Source organism: Monomorium pharaonis, chromosome 7 (assembly GCF_013373865.1).
Source record: "Monomorium pharaonis isolate MP-MQ-018 chromosome 7, ASM1337386v2, whole genome shotgun sequence".
Classification (NCBI taxonomy): domain Eukaryota; kingdom Metazoa; phylum Arthropoda; class Insecta; order Hymenoptera; family Formicidae; genus Monomorium; species Monomorium pharaonis.
The window spans coordinates 4580406-4597413 of NC_050473.1; the positions used below are offsets into that span (position 1 = coordinate 4580406).

A 17008-nucleotide genomic window follows, 5' to 3' on the forward strand; every position below is an offset into this window, starting at 1 on the left:
TTAAAAATGGCGGGTTTAATATGACAGAAAAATAGCAAATTAAAAATCCGTATACCACAATTCCACATGCTCTTTACTTATTTCATAATAAGAAGTCGCTCTCGGTTAAAAATGGAGTCCCAGAAATGTGGAAATGTGGGAACTTATTCTTTTTTTGTGTTTTTATTTTATTTTAAATTTTAACAATAAATTAATATAGTTTAGCGATTAATATGTTTAAACTTTTCAGCAATTAACATCTCTAAGTTGTAAAGTCTTTTATTATTTTATTTTTTGATCATTTTTATTTTTACAGTAATTTATTAATTTCTCACAAACACATTTGGCGACATTTTTTATTACATTTTATTTTTTGATGAGGTCACTTGCAAGCATGAGAATAGGCGAGCACTTGGTTTTTCATTTTAAATCTTATTGTTTTATGTCAAATTTTTCCCAATAATAATTTATTGTCTCAATAAATTGAGACTATAAATAGTAGGTGTATTAACAGGCTTGGATTATAGGGAATCAGTAGTTCTCGCCTAACCGTTGACCACTAAATTTTTTTGCTCGGCCTATACATGTTTTTTTTTACACATAATCCATAAATATAATTACTCTCGTTGAAAATAATTTGAATTGCAATTCAAGTTTTTGGTCGTTTAAATTTATATTCTTAAATTTATGTATTAAAAATTATTTTTTCAAGAAGATATATTAATAACCATATTTGACACATATAACCCTTAAAAACTTTATATTTCTTGAGTTTTCTTAAGTAAAAGGTGTATTTCTTAATTTTTAAAATAACTTAATAAAATTTTAGATTATATCAAAAAATAGTTACAAATTTCGAAACTTAAAATATATCAAAATTTATTTATTTATTTATTTTTTTTTTTTTTACTATACTGGATTCATTATTTTAAATTTTGGAAATAATTTAACTAACCCCTGTTTATCTTGCAGTATGCACAGTAAATATTTCTATGATCGCTGGTAAATGCTATCTGGCCTACTTTAGAAACATGAGTGAATCTATTGAAGAATGGTCAATTGGCGGTCCAAACAGATTCTATTTTACTGAATCTTACAATCCTAAAGAAATGACATTCGACGAACCACCTTATGATATTATTAATACGAGTAAATATGGGAAGGGAAAAGGCAAAGGAAAGGGAAAAGGAAAATTAGCAAAGAAAATGGAAGAAACTGAAGAAAAAGAGATTTTTGAGAAACCCATAGACTATATTACTATACCAAGAAAATTACAGATGTTGGACATATTTGCTGGATGTGGAGGTAATATATTATGTTTTAATATTTAACTTATGTTGTTCCCCTTGTATTCTCTATATCGCACATAAATATTGAATCAATGTTTTAAAATGTAGATTTAAAAAATATTACAGAAATGTCTCATGTCCGTTGAATATTATATAAACGTTTCAGATTAACATTCAAGAGCATTTTTTGATTGATTCAATATTTATTCCAGTATATGCAAAATGTAGATTTTATATGTGTATGCGCATGCATGCGTGCATGCGCGCGTTTTTTATGTACATTATATCATTCAAAATGTTAAATAAAATAAATATTGAATAAATTTGGTTTTGTTTGAAAAAATCCGATTTAAAACGCTGCATTATATTATTTTTATTACTTAAAATTGATTCTTCCGATTTCTTAAAATATATTTTACATCTAGGTATACAGAGTTTTGCTGTAATTGGCCAGTTTTTATTTTGTGAATTAAAAGAGATAAACTTAACAAATAATATATGAAATTAAATGGTTTGTGTTGAACTTTATTATGATTATTTATAAAAATTATCTATGTTACAGATCGAAGGAACATAATTTTTTTATGGTAACATGAATATTTTAATATACTAAAAATTATATAATTTAAGAAATACAATAATATATGATATAAACTTATTTTACAAATTGTACAACTTTCGGTTTAATTTAAAGTTTCAAGGGCAACTACTATCTTTTTATTTTCAGCTGTGCGATGTGACCAATTTCTGATTGTCACATCAATGATTGATATATAACATGTTGTTTGGTCATATAAGACTTGAGTTTAAAACTGGTCACACCACAGGATTGAAAATAAAAAATTGCTCTCAAAATTTTTAATCGACAAAATTTGTATAATTTATAAAATAATTGTGTTACATTATATATTGTTATATTTTTTAGGAAAAGCACTACAACTTTTACTATGCTGATAATAAATATGTACTTTACTATAAAAAAATTATGCATGCCCCTCCATTCTCTAACATACATAATTTTATACATTATATATACACACAATATAAATGATATAACATGCTTAATTTGTGTATGCGCGCGCGTGCGCGCGTGTGGTGTTTAATCTGGCAGATAAAGTGAATTTGTTTTATCCCACCTTTCAGAGAAGTTTAAATTTTGCATTAATTTAGTAACAAGAAAAAATGGCTACCTTGTGGACTTAATTTTTAAAGAAATCAATGTAAGATTCCGTAATTAAATGATTTTAAAAAATCATTTAATTACGGAATATCATCTACGTATAAAAAGAATTCAAATAGCTTGGACATTTGTGAATCAAACGAGAAGAAATATTGGTAATTATTTAAATTAGCGATTTCTCACCGATTTTGATGACCTTCAAATATGTTATCAGGGTCATTATTTTGAACAACTTTTCTCTATACATGTTACCGTTGCTCGGTCATAGTTTTTGAGTTATATACCAAAAGTTATTAAGAAAAAAAGTTTAATAAATACGATATGACACTTCTTCGCTGTGGCTACATACACATCTGACATTAAATTCATAATCAGCGACCAAAAAATACGATTCCTGAATACAAAGTTTTATTGAAATTGGTGAGCAAAAATAATTTGTGGCTCGAAGGGTTATCGCCTTTTGAAGAATTCTGTCCACAAACATTAATGATTAATTTTTTAATAATTTTTATTGTCCTAAGTATACGTGCAAATTCGAATTTTGATGAGACACTACTAATTTTTTTCGAGTTCTGGACATTTTAAAATCTTTTTCAAGTGGTTTTGATCGGGTTTAAGCGCTTTTTGAAAAGTTCTGTCTGTGAATATTAATTTTTTAATAATTTTTATGGGCCATAAAAATGCGACAATCTTCTTGTAATAAAGATAATTTAAAAACAAAAAATTCCAATCAGTACATCTTTATAAAATTATAATTTGAATGCATTTAGGGCTATATGATAATTATCGAACTCATAAAACTATACGATCGAAACGAAAAATATTTTATAGCAGCGTCTCACCAAAATGTACGTTTGCACGTATACTTGGGGTGATAAAAATTATTAAAAAATTAATTAATAACACAGGACCACTAAATTTTTGGGGAAGTTTACCCAGACCAGACTAAGTATTTCTTATGGATTTTAAATTGCTGAAACCGAATCCGAAGCCTGTTTAACTCCATCACGTCAAGATTTTTTATTTATCCGAGAAAAAACCAAAATCAAGGATAAACAGCAAGTAACAACTTGTAATCACCTGAAACACTGTTCGTTACTCATGAATTCATAAACCCACTTGTTAGTTCTGAACTCATAAATCCTAGATCCACGAGTTTTGAACCCATAAACTTATTAACCTATTCAAATTATTTGATGTTTTATCTCCAATTTTTGTTTTTCTCGAATACAAAACCTAACGGGGATTAGGACAGGCTTCAGATTTGGTTTCAGCGACCTAAAATCCGTAAGAAATATCTGGTCTGGTCTGAGTAAACTTTAGAAAAAATTTTGTGATCCTTTGTAATGTCTACGAGCAGAACTTTTCGGAGGGCGCTTAAACATTTAGAACTATCCAAAAATATAACATAATGCATAGAATTCCTGAATGTCAATCAGTGTTTTACAAGGATGTCTTTTGGGGCAAGAAAATTATTTAAAAATTACAGAAGTAGTTTTGCCACAACTCTTTCTAGAACTCATATAGAACTTTAAGTCTATTGAAGTACTGCAAGATATGTTATAAACATTTTTGCGAGCATAGTAATCTGCTGTATGAACCTGGCAAATCACTTTATACTAATGCGTTTTTTTGCTTCGATGAGCAGAAACCTGTGTTTGATCTATGAGGACCTTTAGAACTATTAAAAATAAAACTCTTAATAGTTTATAACTTTCACACATTATTATAACCAAGAAGTGGTGTCACGCGCCGCCAGCGCCAGCCACAGCGGCATTGCCTGAGTCACAGTGACGCAACGTCTATGATTTTTACTTTTTTAAACCATGTTCCACCACATTAAAAAATTTGAAAAAAATGTGTTAAAGCAGACAATTCTGTAAAAATATGGTATCTCTAAAATATTACCCCGAAAAAAAGATTTTTTAATTAAAAAATTTTTTTAGGTGTTTTTTCCACCAAAAAATTAAAAAAATGTATTCTTATCAATCTACATAACATATATTTTTGTTATTAAAATCGAATCAGTCGTTTTCGAGAAAAATTACATTTTTTATTTCACTATCCCTCCTCCATAACTCCTATAAAAGAATACATTTTTTAAAATAAAATTTATAGGAATGTTATATCACACTGATAACAACTTATGACATCAATTTCAGTTTGATTCGTGCGGGGGCAGATTTTGCGTACTAAGCCTTTTATTTTTTATTTAATAAAGAAGCATATATACATTTTTTTTTAAACGATAATTTTTTCATATGTGCGCGCGCCTATACACACATATACACAAAATCATGTTTCAACGTTGCAGCATTACTTATTATGTTACTTATATTTTACTTATATATTACAAATATATTACTTATTTGATAGGATTATCCGAAGGAATGCATCAAGCGGGTATAGCAGAGAGTTTGTGGGCAATTGAGAGAGAGGAGACCGCAGCAAATGCGTTTCGGTTGAACAATCCGAAGGCTACAGTTTTTTCGGATGATTGCAACAAGTTGTTACGAAAAGTGATGAATGTAGGTTTTTGTTACGCCATGTTACATTTTATTCATGTTCTAAAAAAATGATTTGCCAATAATAAATTATTATATTATAAGATTATTATCAAATAATTCAGTACAATAGATCTGTTGCATCTCTTAATAGTTTCTTCTTTAAACTATAACACTATTTGTCATTATGTATAAGAAAGCTACATTTTTATTATTTTTTGGTATAATTAAACTTTTTAGGGTGATCAAGTAGATGATAAAGGTCAAAAACTTCCTCAGAAAGGAGAGGTTGAACTTATATGTGGCGGCCCACCATGTCAGGGTTTCAGCGGCATGAATCGCTTTAATTCACGACAGTATTCATTATTTAAAAATTCTCTCATTGTCTCATTTCTATCTTACTGTGACTATTATAGACCGAAATTTTTTGTAATGGAAAACGTACGAAATTTCGTATCTTGCAAAAAAGGAATGGTGTTAAAATTAACTTTAAGATGTCTCCTTCGTATGGGCTATCAGTGTACCTTTGGTATTCTTCAAGCCGGAAGTTATGGCGTGCCGCAAACGCGAAAAAGGTTTTTTCCATTTTTCTTTGTAACCGAAATTGTGATAATATACCTGGTTTTATTTTATGAATGATAATTTACTTATTTATAGGATGATACTTATAGCTGCTGCACCTGGAGAGATACTTCCAAAGTATCCAGAACCGACGCATGTGTTCAGTAAACATTGCTGCTCCTCGACTGTATTGGTGGATAACGAGAAGGTAAATTTATTTTATATGATTTTATATGATTTATGTTATGTGTAATGTGTGCGTGCGTGCGTGCGTATGTACAGAGTGTTCGATAAAAAATTTAAAGAGCGTCTAGATGATAAAATGAAAATCAAGACTAATAAATTAAGACTTTATTTCTTAATTATAAATGTTTAAATATTTGCTAAAAATACACACACACACACACATAAACACACACGTACAAATCAATTCATTATAACTAAAATCGTGATTCTCATTTGGTGTATGCTTTTACATGCTTCATAATTATTTTGGCAAAGGTATTTTCGGTAATTTATCATTATCTTCCAAGAGATAGTGATCAATTAAAAATCTGATATGTTCTGGATAGGTTTAAACTGGATCTTTGACACAAAGAGCAGATATACAATTTATTCCATGATTACCACAAAAATTACTTAAATTACTTTAATATTTAGATACAATTGAAAAACAAAGCTTTTATTGAAGTTTTGTTATTCTTGATTTTATAATTTTAATTATTAAAATTTTTATATAAAAAGTATTTAAAAAGATTTAAGCATTTATAAAAACGAAATCTTAATTACAATTTGGTGTTCTTGATTTTTATTTTATTTTACCATCTGCAATCACTCCTCAAATTTTCTATTTTTTTGTTATTTGTTTGTTGCTTCTACATATATAAATAATTAATATTTTGCAATCAAAATCAAATCAATGTAGTAATAATTATACATTACAATGCATAAAAGACGTATACTGGAATTTTATAATAAAACCAAATTATTGGTTTGGGATTCAGCTATAATGAAGTAATTCTTCATTTTATTTAAAAAAAAACTTGAAAAAATTTTCTAATCACATTGTATCCCCACTCAAGCTATTCACGTGTGTTGAACGTATATAGAGGAGACATTTGGCATGCTATTTCAAAGTATCCTGTTACAAGATTTCAGTGAAGTGACGTCTCTTATGCCTTTTTTGCTATACTAATAAAGTTTATATATTTTAGTACGAAATAAAATTTGAACGAAAGGATTCTGCTCCATATAGAAATATTACTGTCAAAGATGCCTTATATGATCTACCACCAATTAGAAGTGGTTCGAACGAAGAAGAGATGTCTTATAATACGGAACCAATAACGCATTTCCAAAGAAAGGTAATTTATAAAAATCAATATATAATGAGACCATATTTAATGTCTGACCGAAGGTTCGATTTCGGTTTTGGCTAGTTTCGGCCCAAAACAAGATTTTCGACTACATTTTGGTTTCGGCCAAAAAATGGCCGAACCTTCGACTGCCGCCGAAACTATATTCGGCACATCTCAGAGTACTTAGCATATAACATTAGATTATTCAATTTTGATTATTAACAAATAATGTAAACAAAATAATTTTAAGTCATATTGTCAGCAATCTATGACCAATATTGTTAATTATTACTGAGAAATTATTGCAAAATATTTATATTCCGTTAATTATGTCTTGTGCAAATGAAAATAGAAATAAGATAAAATGAATTTTGTTTAAAGAAATTTATTTTTTGTATTAGTTTTTAAAAAAGAGTTTATTTTTTTGTTTAATTTTTGAAGAATATTTTATTTTTATTTGATAAGATTTTATGTAACTGTAAAAGTGTTAATTTTATTAATAAATAATTAATATGTATTTTGTTTCATAATTTAATTATTAATTATGTGTAACTACACTAAAAAAAATTATGTTTCGGTGACAAAACCTAAATTTTTTTAAAGCTAGAAGTATAAATGTGAACATAGTAAAAAGTATTCATTAATTTTGTTCTGCATTTACATAATTGTCCACCAAGTTTTATGTCAATTAAGAGAGTGTTTTCCAATTTTTTTAGTTATATAAAATCCGTAATTAGGAACCGATTAACATAAAAAAACTATAAATTGGTTTTTTTATTGTCAAATGTTAAATGATAAATGTGAACTAATTCTGTATTCGTAAGAATTTTTTAATTTTACTATCATGTTTTCGTTAAAAATTAATCTAAAATTTAACAATATATATCTTCAAAGTTTTAAAAATGTTTTATATATTAATTTGAATTAAGGTGCTAGTATACTACAGTATTGCCAGTCATACTACAAACTACTAAATGTTTTTAATATTTATAATATAAACATAGAAGGTTGCTAGAAAATGGAAATATTCCAATTCATTTATTGAATTTTTATGTGATTTTCTTATATTCTCTCTTCAAATGCGTTGATTAGAGAATCATGAGAAAACCACCTTAAAAAAATATTTAAAAAATTATTGAATGATTTTTATTATGTTGATTTTGTTTTTTACCATAATGATAGGATAATTTATTGATAAAAAATATTTGTTTTGCATTAAGTTAAATATACTTTGTTTTTACATATTAATTATTTATAGTATTTATACAAATTAAAAATCGGAACTTATCATGGTTTTCAGTTACTGGACTTTCGGCGAACCATGAAATTTGATTATAATCTATGAGCCCATGTAACCCTGACATTGAAATTCTTACTTAATTTATGTATTACAGATGAGAAGTAAACCGCACCGATCAGTATTGACGGATCATATATGTAAAGAGATGAGTCCACTTGTAGAAGCGCGAATGAGCTATATACCAACGACGATTGGTTCTGACTGGCGCGATTTGCCGAATATTGTGGTGCGACTGAGCGACGGTACTTTTACCAACAAATTGTATGTACACAATCTAGCGAATCAAGTTTATTTTTGTTTCAAATTGTTTCAAGTTATAAATTTGTTAAATTTGTAAAGTGAGATATTTTTTCAGTCGAGAGTCTCGACTGAATATACAGAGGACAGAAAAAATAACGTGAACACGTGGACAATACGCAACTTTTTTTATTAATAAAAAATGTATCTACTATTTGTCTTTAATATACATTTTATTCTTGTTTGGAATAAGGTCAATACTTGAATAATTATTCAAATGAAAATCGTAAAGTTGCCAGCGATTGAAAAATATACAAATAGCAACTTAATGACAATTCTGGCAATTTTTATTTCAAATGTTGAAAGTCTACACAACATTTCGGCCCGACGATTTCTGGCCTTTATCAAGTGTGTTTACAATTTACGAAAGACGTATAAGTCATGGAACAGTTCACAAAATTGCGATCACAAAATAAGAAATTTTAATTAATATCAATACCTGCCTGTATAAATTACGTTAATTACACGTTGAATATTACGTTGAATATTAATCCATTGTAAATTCGCAAGAGTACATTAAGTGTTGTTTTGGGATACGTGTTGTTCGGGATACGTTGGAAAGCACATATGTACTCTACAACCTTTGTCATTGAAAAGAGAGAATCGTCGAAAGTGAGAATGTCAAATTTAACAACATAAATTAGAGATATGGTTAAAAATAACTAGTCAGAAGTAACTACACAATTCTTATAATTCTGTCGTATAGCATTGAGATTTTTAGTGTCTTTTTGCAAATTGATATTATTATCGAATTTTTTGATAAAAAACATTTCAGCGATTTCTTTCTTTCTTTTATGTTTTCTTTATGTAGAATATTAGGTTTAACCAGTCAAATTCGTGACTTATCGATAATCGATGATTGGTGACAACCGTGTGGTTAGCTGACGAGCTTTTTATGTTTTGCTGGTGTTCTTTTATTCTAGTCTCTAAATATCGTTTTGTCTATTCTATGTAAGTTGTTGAATCACAGTCGCAACAATTAATTTTGTAAACAAATTTGGTCATTCTACAATCTTTTACTTTGTCTTTCCTTCTTTTTATCAAACTCTCTAGTTTTTTAGATACCATATACCGTACATTTGTAAATTTTTGGAGTATACGAAGTTCACATCTTTGCTAAAATTCTTAACATAACAGCAATGCTATTCTTTTACCAAAATCTAATTTTTTGCTAAACAAATTGTCATCCACAGTATTTACATTTTCCTGATTCATTAAAAAATTGAGTCGTCTTTTAATATGTTTGTTAATTATTTTTGTTGGATAACAATTATTCAGCAAAAGTTTTAACAATCTCGATCTGTGGAATTCTGTCTGTGAAAACGCTTGTTTGACAATAGAATTGCTTGGTCGGTGAGATTTACAATCGTATTGATTTTATAGTCGTTTGGGTGAAACTAAAAGTAATTAATATTGGCCAGAAAATGTGCGTTTCCTGTACCAATTAATTATAAGATTTGGATCTTCTCTAAACATGGATTTTAATTATTAAAAATATCTTGAATAATTTATCAATAAAATATTTGTTTAGTAAAATACTTTTTTAATTGACTATATAAGAGATGTTGGTAAAGTTTACTTCCAACATTTTTTATTTTTTATTTTTATTTTTTTAAGTACTTTTTGCGTACGCGCGCGCGTTCCTTAAAACTTCAATGTTCTTCCTGATAACTGCTTGATTTGAATAGAATTGAATAATTATGAGTTTTGAGTGGTAAAGTGAAAACTGATTTTCTTCTCCGATATCTCTTAAAAAATTACTTTTATTTTTTAAATAATAAAAAACTATGAAAAAATTACCGATTGTTCTATTTCTATACTGTTGTGTATGATTAAGGAATTTCCATATAGATAGCACAGTAGTATGAAGTAAAGCAAAAATTATCTTTATTCAGAAATATGCGAGTGGCGCGTTTGCGTGTTGTATAGCAACTGACTACCCGTACAATCCTGCCTGCGCCGTGTCTCTAGGCGAGGTCCTTTGTTTACATGCTCGCTGATATCGAACCTCCAGATATTACGTGAATCGTGCGGAGCCTTTTTATTTTTATATTATACTTTAACACTCGAGACTTCACACGATAGTAACAATAGTTAAAAATTTTTTTGTTAATTACACATCAACTTTTTATTCCCTAATCCTAATTCTAAACGCATAGACTTAACCCTTAAAAGGCACACTATCTGCATGAGACATAAAGAGCACACTGGATCAAATTAACCCGAGTAACTTTAATTGCTTCTCAGAAGGTTATAATTTTATTTTTTATGTACAAAAAATTTGGTATATCCTTTAATTATTTAAAAACAAGATTCAATTATTGCAAATATCAAAAAGAATTTTTTTATTATAGAAAAAAATTGAAATATGGAAAGACATTAAAAATTGAATTTTCTTAAAATTAAATAACTTTTTTATTTTTTAATATTTATACCTAAAAATTTAACTCTATAATCTTGAAACCATGCACTTTAAGACAGAATCAATTGTGATGGTGGTTTTAAAAAAGGTATTTATTTGAGCACATAAATGCTTTTTTCGAGAAAAAACAACAGGGAATACTTACTACTGACAATGTATTTCTAAAAGTTTATTATCATATTATTTTACAAAAAACACCTTACAGAATAATAAAAATATCTAAAAAATGGTACCGTGCAATTCCCCCTACCGCATCCACCCCGTCGGTAGGGGTGCCCTGAATAGAAATGCGCATAAGTACGGTGCTTTGTTGATAAATTATGAGTTAATTGACATAGTTATTTTCCACCAGTTCCAGTACCCTCTTGCTAAATACTTTTAAGTAGTGGATATTTCAAAATTGGCCTGGGTTACCGGAACCCAATGTGTAGGCAGGGATTTAATTATAATGCGATTGATTAGCTAAATTTGAAATAAAAATTAATTTTTTTTCTTTTTTAGAGAATATTTATATGATGATCCGAAGGTTGGGAGAAACTCACAGAATGGATTTCGCGGAGTATGCAGTTGCTGTAGTGGTCAATCATGCGATCCCACTGATAGGCAATGTAATACTCTGATTCCATGGTGCTTACCACATACCTCGAACCGACATAATAATTGGAAGGGTTTATACGGAAGACTTGATTGGAATGGATTTTTTAGTACGACTATTACCAATCCGGAACCGATGGGTAAACAGGTACGTGATATATACTGAAAGATACATATTATAAGTTACATGAATTAAGAAAATTAAACAACGTGGCAGCAGCAATAATTTGAATTAAATAAAGATAAATTTTTAAGAAATGATTATTTTTCTAAAGACTAAAAACAAAATTTTTATATTCAAATGTTGTTCTTAAATTATTCATAAACATTGTTTACAATTTCTACAAATTAAATTATATCCATAAAATACATAAAATATTTGCCAAAATTAATGAAAAACTTAAAAAAACTTCTAAAATATTATATAGATAATAAATTAAGCAAAGATAATAAAAAGATGATTTAATGAAAATGACGATTATTCAGATTAGGATATCTATTATACCGACGAAATATAACGATGTCAGCAGATGTAGGCATGCGCAGCAGCCACATGCGCATGCTCTCTAGTCACATGCCATGCGAATAGTGCACGAATTTGAAATGTGTGTGTACAGATATCAGCAGGAATAATGTCCCTTGCCAAATTTTACACAGTTCTCAGCGTAATCAGAATATTGCATTAGCAAAGAAAGAAAGTAAAGTTTGGCATATAATAATAAGCAGACAAATAAATTATTTTATTACAACTGAATGTTTCATTACAAATAAATATTTTTTCACAAAATTTGGCGCTTAAACCCTCCGAATATATATATTAATTGTCATTATATCGATCTCCCCCTCTCCCTCTCCTCCCCCTTTCTCTCTTCCTCTATCTCCTTCGTGTGTGTGTGTGTGTGTACAGTGTGTATTTGATTTAGCAGCGCCTAATTTTTTAAACAAATATTTATAATAAAATATTTAGGTAGTATAATAAAATATTTATTACAACTTCTACTTTACATTATTATTGTTCTTTATTCCATCTTTGTATTGGAGCAGCTAATGTCTTAATTATAAATACTGGCTAAAATATAGAATAGATGTTTTAGTTCATATAAATATCCATTATTATAATTGACGCAAAATATTTTGATATCATTTTTGTAGAGAAAGTTAATGTGTATTACTTAGGTGAATCTTATCCAAAGTATCATATTAGATTTTTGTAATATATGTTGTCATGACTTTTCCTTGCGGAAAAGTCGCGATTAAAAAACCAAGTAAACCAAAAGGGCCTGAATGCTTGTTATTTCGCGCGAGAATATTGATTGCACGAACAAATCAAAGTTGGACGCCAGATATCATGTTCGACGATATGTTGACTCACGTGAATCACGTAAAGCAGCTTCTATTCACACGCGAAAGTCGGTTAGATCGTCTTATACCGCGGCGAACGACACAGAAACGAAATAAACTGGTACAACACGGCGCGTAACAAATAATAGGAATTTATTCAAATAATAAAGAAAAGAAAGGTAGAAGAATTAACAAAACGAAAGTCGTACGCGCAAACGAAAGAGCAATAATAATGATAATCTAATAGCGCGCGGCCAAGAAATTAACACTGAGTAATAGACGGCACAAATTATTCCGGGCGCTCGAGACGTGTCGACAATTCCGGCAGCGATAGACCGCAAACGCGCACTCCGCGAGAGGGATTCGCCATAGAACGGCCATGCGTATTACGATAATTTACTTTTCGTCGAAATTTTCAAACGGTGAAGTACTCGCAGCCTCGCGTTTTCTAGGTCTATCAGTGTTTCGCAGGTGAACGATATTCGCGGGGACTATTTTACAAACTGATCGCGAACAGGAAGGACCATCTCGCCGATAACGTCCCGGGCGATTGTTCTCTCTTCCGTCATTAAGGTCTCTCAGGAGCAGATCTTAGGGTGCCAAGCCATCTCGCCGACAAACGATAATTTGTGCTGTACGCTCGGGTCATCAAAACGCATTAAAGGCCATCTACAATGGAGAGTCGTAGACCGTAGCAGTCATAGAAAATATCTCCATTTCGTACTGCCTTACTGCTTACGGCCTACAGCAGACATTGAGCCAATTCAGTGCGTGCTTACGATGAGCGTTCAAGCGTTCGGGATTAGTTTTTGGTCGCTTTTCTATGATAGCCGGCTTGTATGTTACTGCTACGTCGTCTGTATTATAGATAGCATCGCCGTAGATTTAGCGCTGTTATCGCGGCTTAATTACATCTACTGTCTATCCTCCTTGCCCTCATAAGCTAGTCTGTGCAAGGGAATGGATCGTTACAAATTCCATCTCAATCTCGAATTTATAGACTTTAAAGGAATTTGAAGTAATAAAATTATTGATATTATAAAACTTTTCGAATTTGAAGAATTTTGTACCTTATAATGTCTATAATTTCGTTATTTTGGAATTCCCTTAAAATATTACAAATTAATATTTTTATTCTACATTTTTACTGCTATAATATATATTCAATTTGAATGTAGAAACTTAATCAGCCTGTGGTATTCAAATGTAACAATTTTCAGGGTCGAGTCTTGCATCCAGTACAAAGTCGAGTTGTCAGCGTGAGGGAGTGCGCGAGATCCCAAGGTTTTACCGATTCCTATCGCTTCTTCGGTACAATACTCGATAAATATCGACAAATCGGTAATGCTGTACCACCACCATTGGCAGCTGCTATTGGCCACGAAATAAGAAAGTGCATCCGTAATGTGACATTGAATACATCTAAGTCTATAAACGATTATAGTGCTGAAGCGACAACAAGTTTTAATAATAGTCTGAACGAAAGTCTTAATAAAAATCACAATAAAAGTCTCAACAAAGGTCTTGATGAAAATGAAGACGATGTTTCTGACACGGCAATAGCTGACGATAACAATAATGAAAATCGATGATGTTTTGTTTTATTAATGAAGCGAGAAAAATTATTAAACAAAATAGTATAATGTTGGTTTTACATTTTATTTTAATTTAATATTAAGTAGTAAATAATATTTCTGTATACATTATACTTTGATGTCTGATGTTGAATATATATTGACAAGGATAAACTTGTTATAAGTATTGTATTTCATACAAGCTTTTTTATTTTAAAATTGTTCGATTAAGCTATACTTGCATTCTTTGATTTTTCAAAAATACCATTCTTCTTTTAACACCATTTTTCACTTTACATACTCACATATTAATAATTATAATACAAAACATATTTCATACTTGCCTCCTTGTTCAATGCACATAAATAAAGGCAGAGAGTGGATAAAAAAATGGCGATTTTTGCTCATTAATGATTGTAGGCAAAGATTTTTTCTAACAATTATGTCGGATAAGTCTTGTATCTGTATGTTTTGGATCATTCTGAAACCGAATCCGAAGTCAAAATTTAAAAGTTTTTAAAATGGCAGATTCAATGTGATGCATGTCAAACATAAAAATTCAAAATTCGGGGATTAAAAAATTATAGCCGTATTCTACACAAAATTTGTAACAAAAAAGGTCCCATTTAGTTTTTTGCTAAAGTGCATAGTTTTTGGAAAAAAAATCCTGAAATGATATTTTTGAAATCCTTTTATTTCATATTTTGTAGCCGCTATTTTGAATTTTATATTTTTCAGGTTATTTTTATAATTAACAATAATCCAAATAATCATTTAGTACAAAATTCTACACAATTGACTTATAAATTAAGTGAATAAATCATTTTTGTATGCCGAAAATAACATTTTTACAGTATACTTTGTTGAATAAAAAATAATAACAATATACTTTCTGCAACTTCAATGACTTAATATGACTTAGTTCGTTATCTCTAGAATCTAAAATTATGATCTGGAAGTTTACATTCAAAGGGCTTCTAGAACGAATTTATCGTAAAAAAAGAGCATTTTTTGTCATTGTTTATTTGTTGATTGCAAAATGCATGATTGATACAAAACTAGTGCATAGTAGTGCATAGTTCTAACATTAACAAATATAGAACAGTTTATTTCACAATCATACGATGTAACAGACCTCAGTTATATTTAAAAAAACCAAAGAAAATGAGGTGGGAAGACAGTTTCCTCCGCTCCTGGGGTGCTATTCCGTAACCACTTACCGACAACTATTGATGTCGTTAAGTGTTGTTACGTATATTTTTTCATATATCAAAATACGTGCACAAAGACACTCAACGATAGTTGTCGGTAAGTGGTTATGGAATAATAGCCCTGAAAGGGTTAACCAGCGTCTAAAATTCATAGGCTTACACATGGCTATCAGGAAAAAGCCTAAACTCACAAATTCTACTAGCAACAATTTCCACACGACAACGATGATTTTTCCAAACATACTTATCGCCATATTGAATCGGTCATTTTGAATGAGTCGTGGAAATTTATACTACGCTTAGAATGACCAATCAAGTAACAATTCCGTAAAGACAGTTAAATTACCTATTTTGAGAATACCATAAAATATTTGAAAAATACAGCGTAACATCGTACTTTATTTTTAATCTCGCCAAGTTTCTATTGGTTTTTAGATACTCCAAAAAATATTTTTGCATCCTGCTGGGCACTAGTAATAATAATGTATATGAATTTTAGACGCTGATTGATGGCTCAAAATCGCCACTTTTTACTGGCCCTCCTTTCAAAATAGAAAGACTTTTAATTATTTATCAGTCATAATGAAAATTTTGACCTGTATAATTTGTGAATGATCCGTTAAACCTGACATAACACACACAAAAAGAAACTTTCTTGAAATTTGATGTGTATACAGAAAGAGTATTTCCATATAATTTACATAATTTACTTGCATGAGGAAATTTGTTGTAGTTTTATCAAGAAAAATATATTCTTATTAATAATAATTTTCATGCAGAGAAAATATATCGAAAAAGTATCTTTAAAATTAAAATTAAAATTTTATTATTATTATCAAAATAATCATTATGCTTTAAATGATTATTATAATGAATTAAAAATAATACAAACAATTATAAAGGGCTCGTTAATGCTAAGCAAAAATAATATGATAACCAGGTCAATGTATCAAGCCAAGACAAATTTTCTTAATACATTATAATTAATTAGATAAACATTATATAATTATAAACGCGACTAATAACACTGTGTTAAAGATTGTTGAAACGTTTCGACTATACTTAGTTCTCTTCAGTCATAATACATTACCAATATGTATAAACTTAAAACATGAATGAAATGATGAACACGAAAATATAATTAAACAGTTAAAAAAGATGACTATTGAACAACCATAAAACAGCTCATTACATATCAAATTATGTCATAATAAATAAAAACGTAAACCAATCAATAATACAATTGAATAATAAAATGAAAAATAATGAAATTTTTTCGTAAGTCGGTTTTCATATTAAAATAAATTTATAAGATCAAAAACGATGGATAACGTGTTATGAATAACATAAACTGGTATGCGTATTATGGAAAACTGTAAACTTATATATGTTAATCGC

At 29.2% G+C, this 17008-nt stretch overlaps 1 protein-coding gene across 4 annotated transcripts in view; it reads left to right on the top strand.

The window, feature by feature from the left end:
- LOC105834051 (DNA (cytosine-5)-methyltransferase PliMCI) overlaps positions 1–14790 on the top strand; it is a 41314-nt gene extending 26524 nt beyond the window's left edge. For 3 of the 4 annotated variants that reach the window (XM_036290229.1, XM_036290228.1, XM_036290227.1), the window contains exons 10-17: positions 952–1284; positions 4825–4976; positions 5193–5527; positions 5610–5721; positions 6728–6877; positions 8266–8432; positions 11392–11632; positions 14046–14790. In XM_036290229.1, coding sequence (XP_036146122.1) covers positions 952–1284; positions 4825–4976; positions 5193–5527; positions 5610–5721; positions 6728–6877; positions 8266–8432; positions 11392–11632; positions 14046–14417 — 1862 coding nt within the window. In that variant the 3' untranslated portion in view covers positions 14418–14790. Of the gene's footprint in view, positions 1–951; positions 1285–4824; positions 4977–5192; positions 5528–5609; positions 5722–6727; positions 6878–8265; positions 8433–11391; positions 11633–11970; positions 12232–14045 lie in introns of those variants that run through there. The other variant, XM_036290230.1, reaches the window with a different exon arrangement.
- The last annotated feature ends 2218 nt before the right edge of the window (positions 14791–17008 follow it).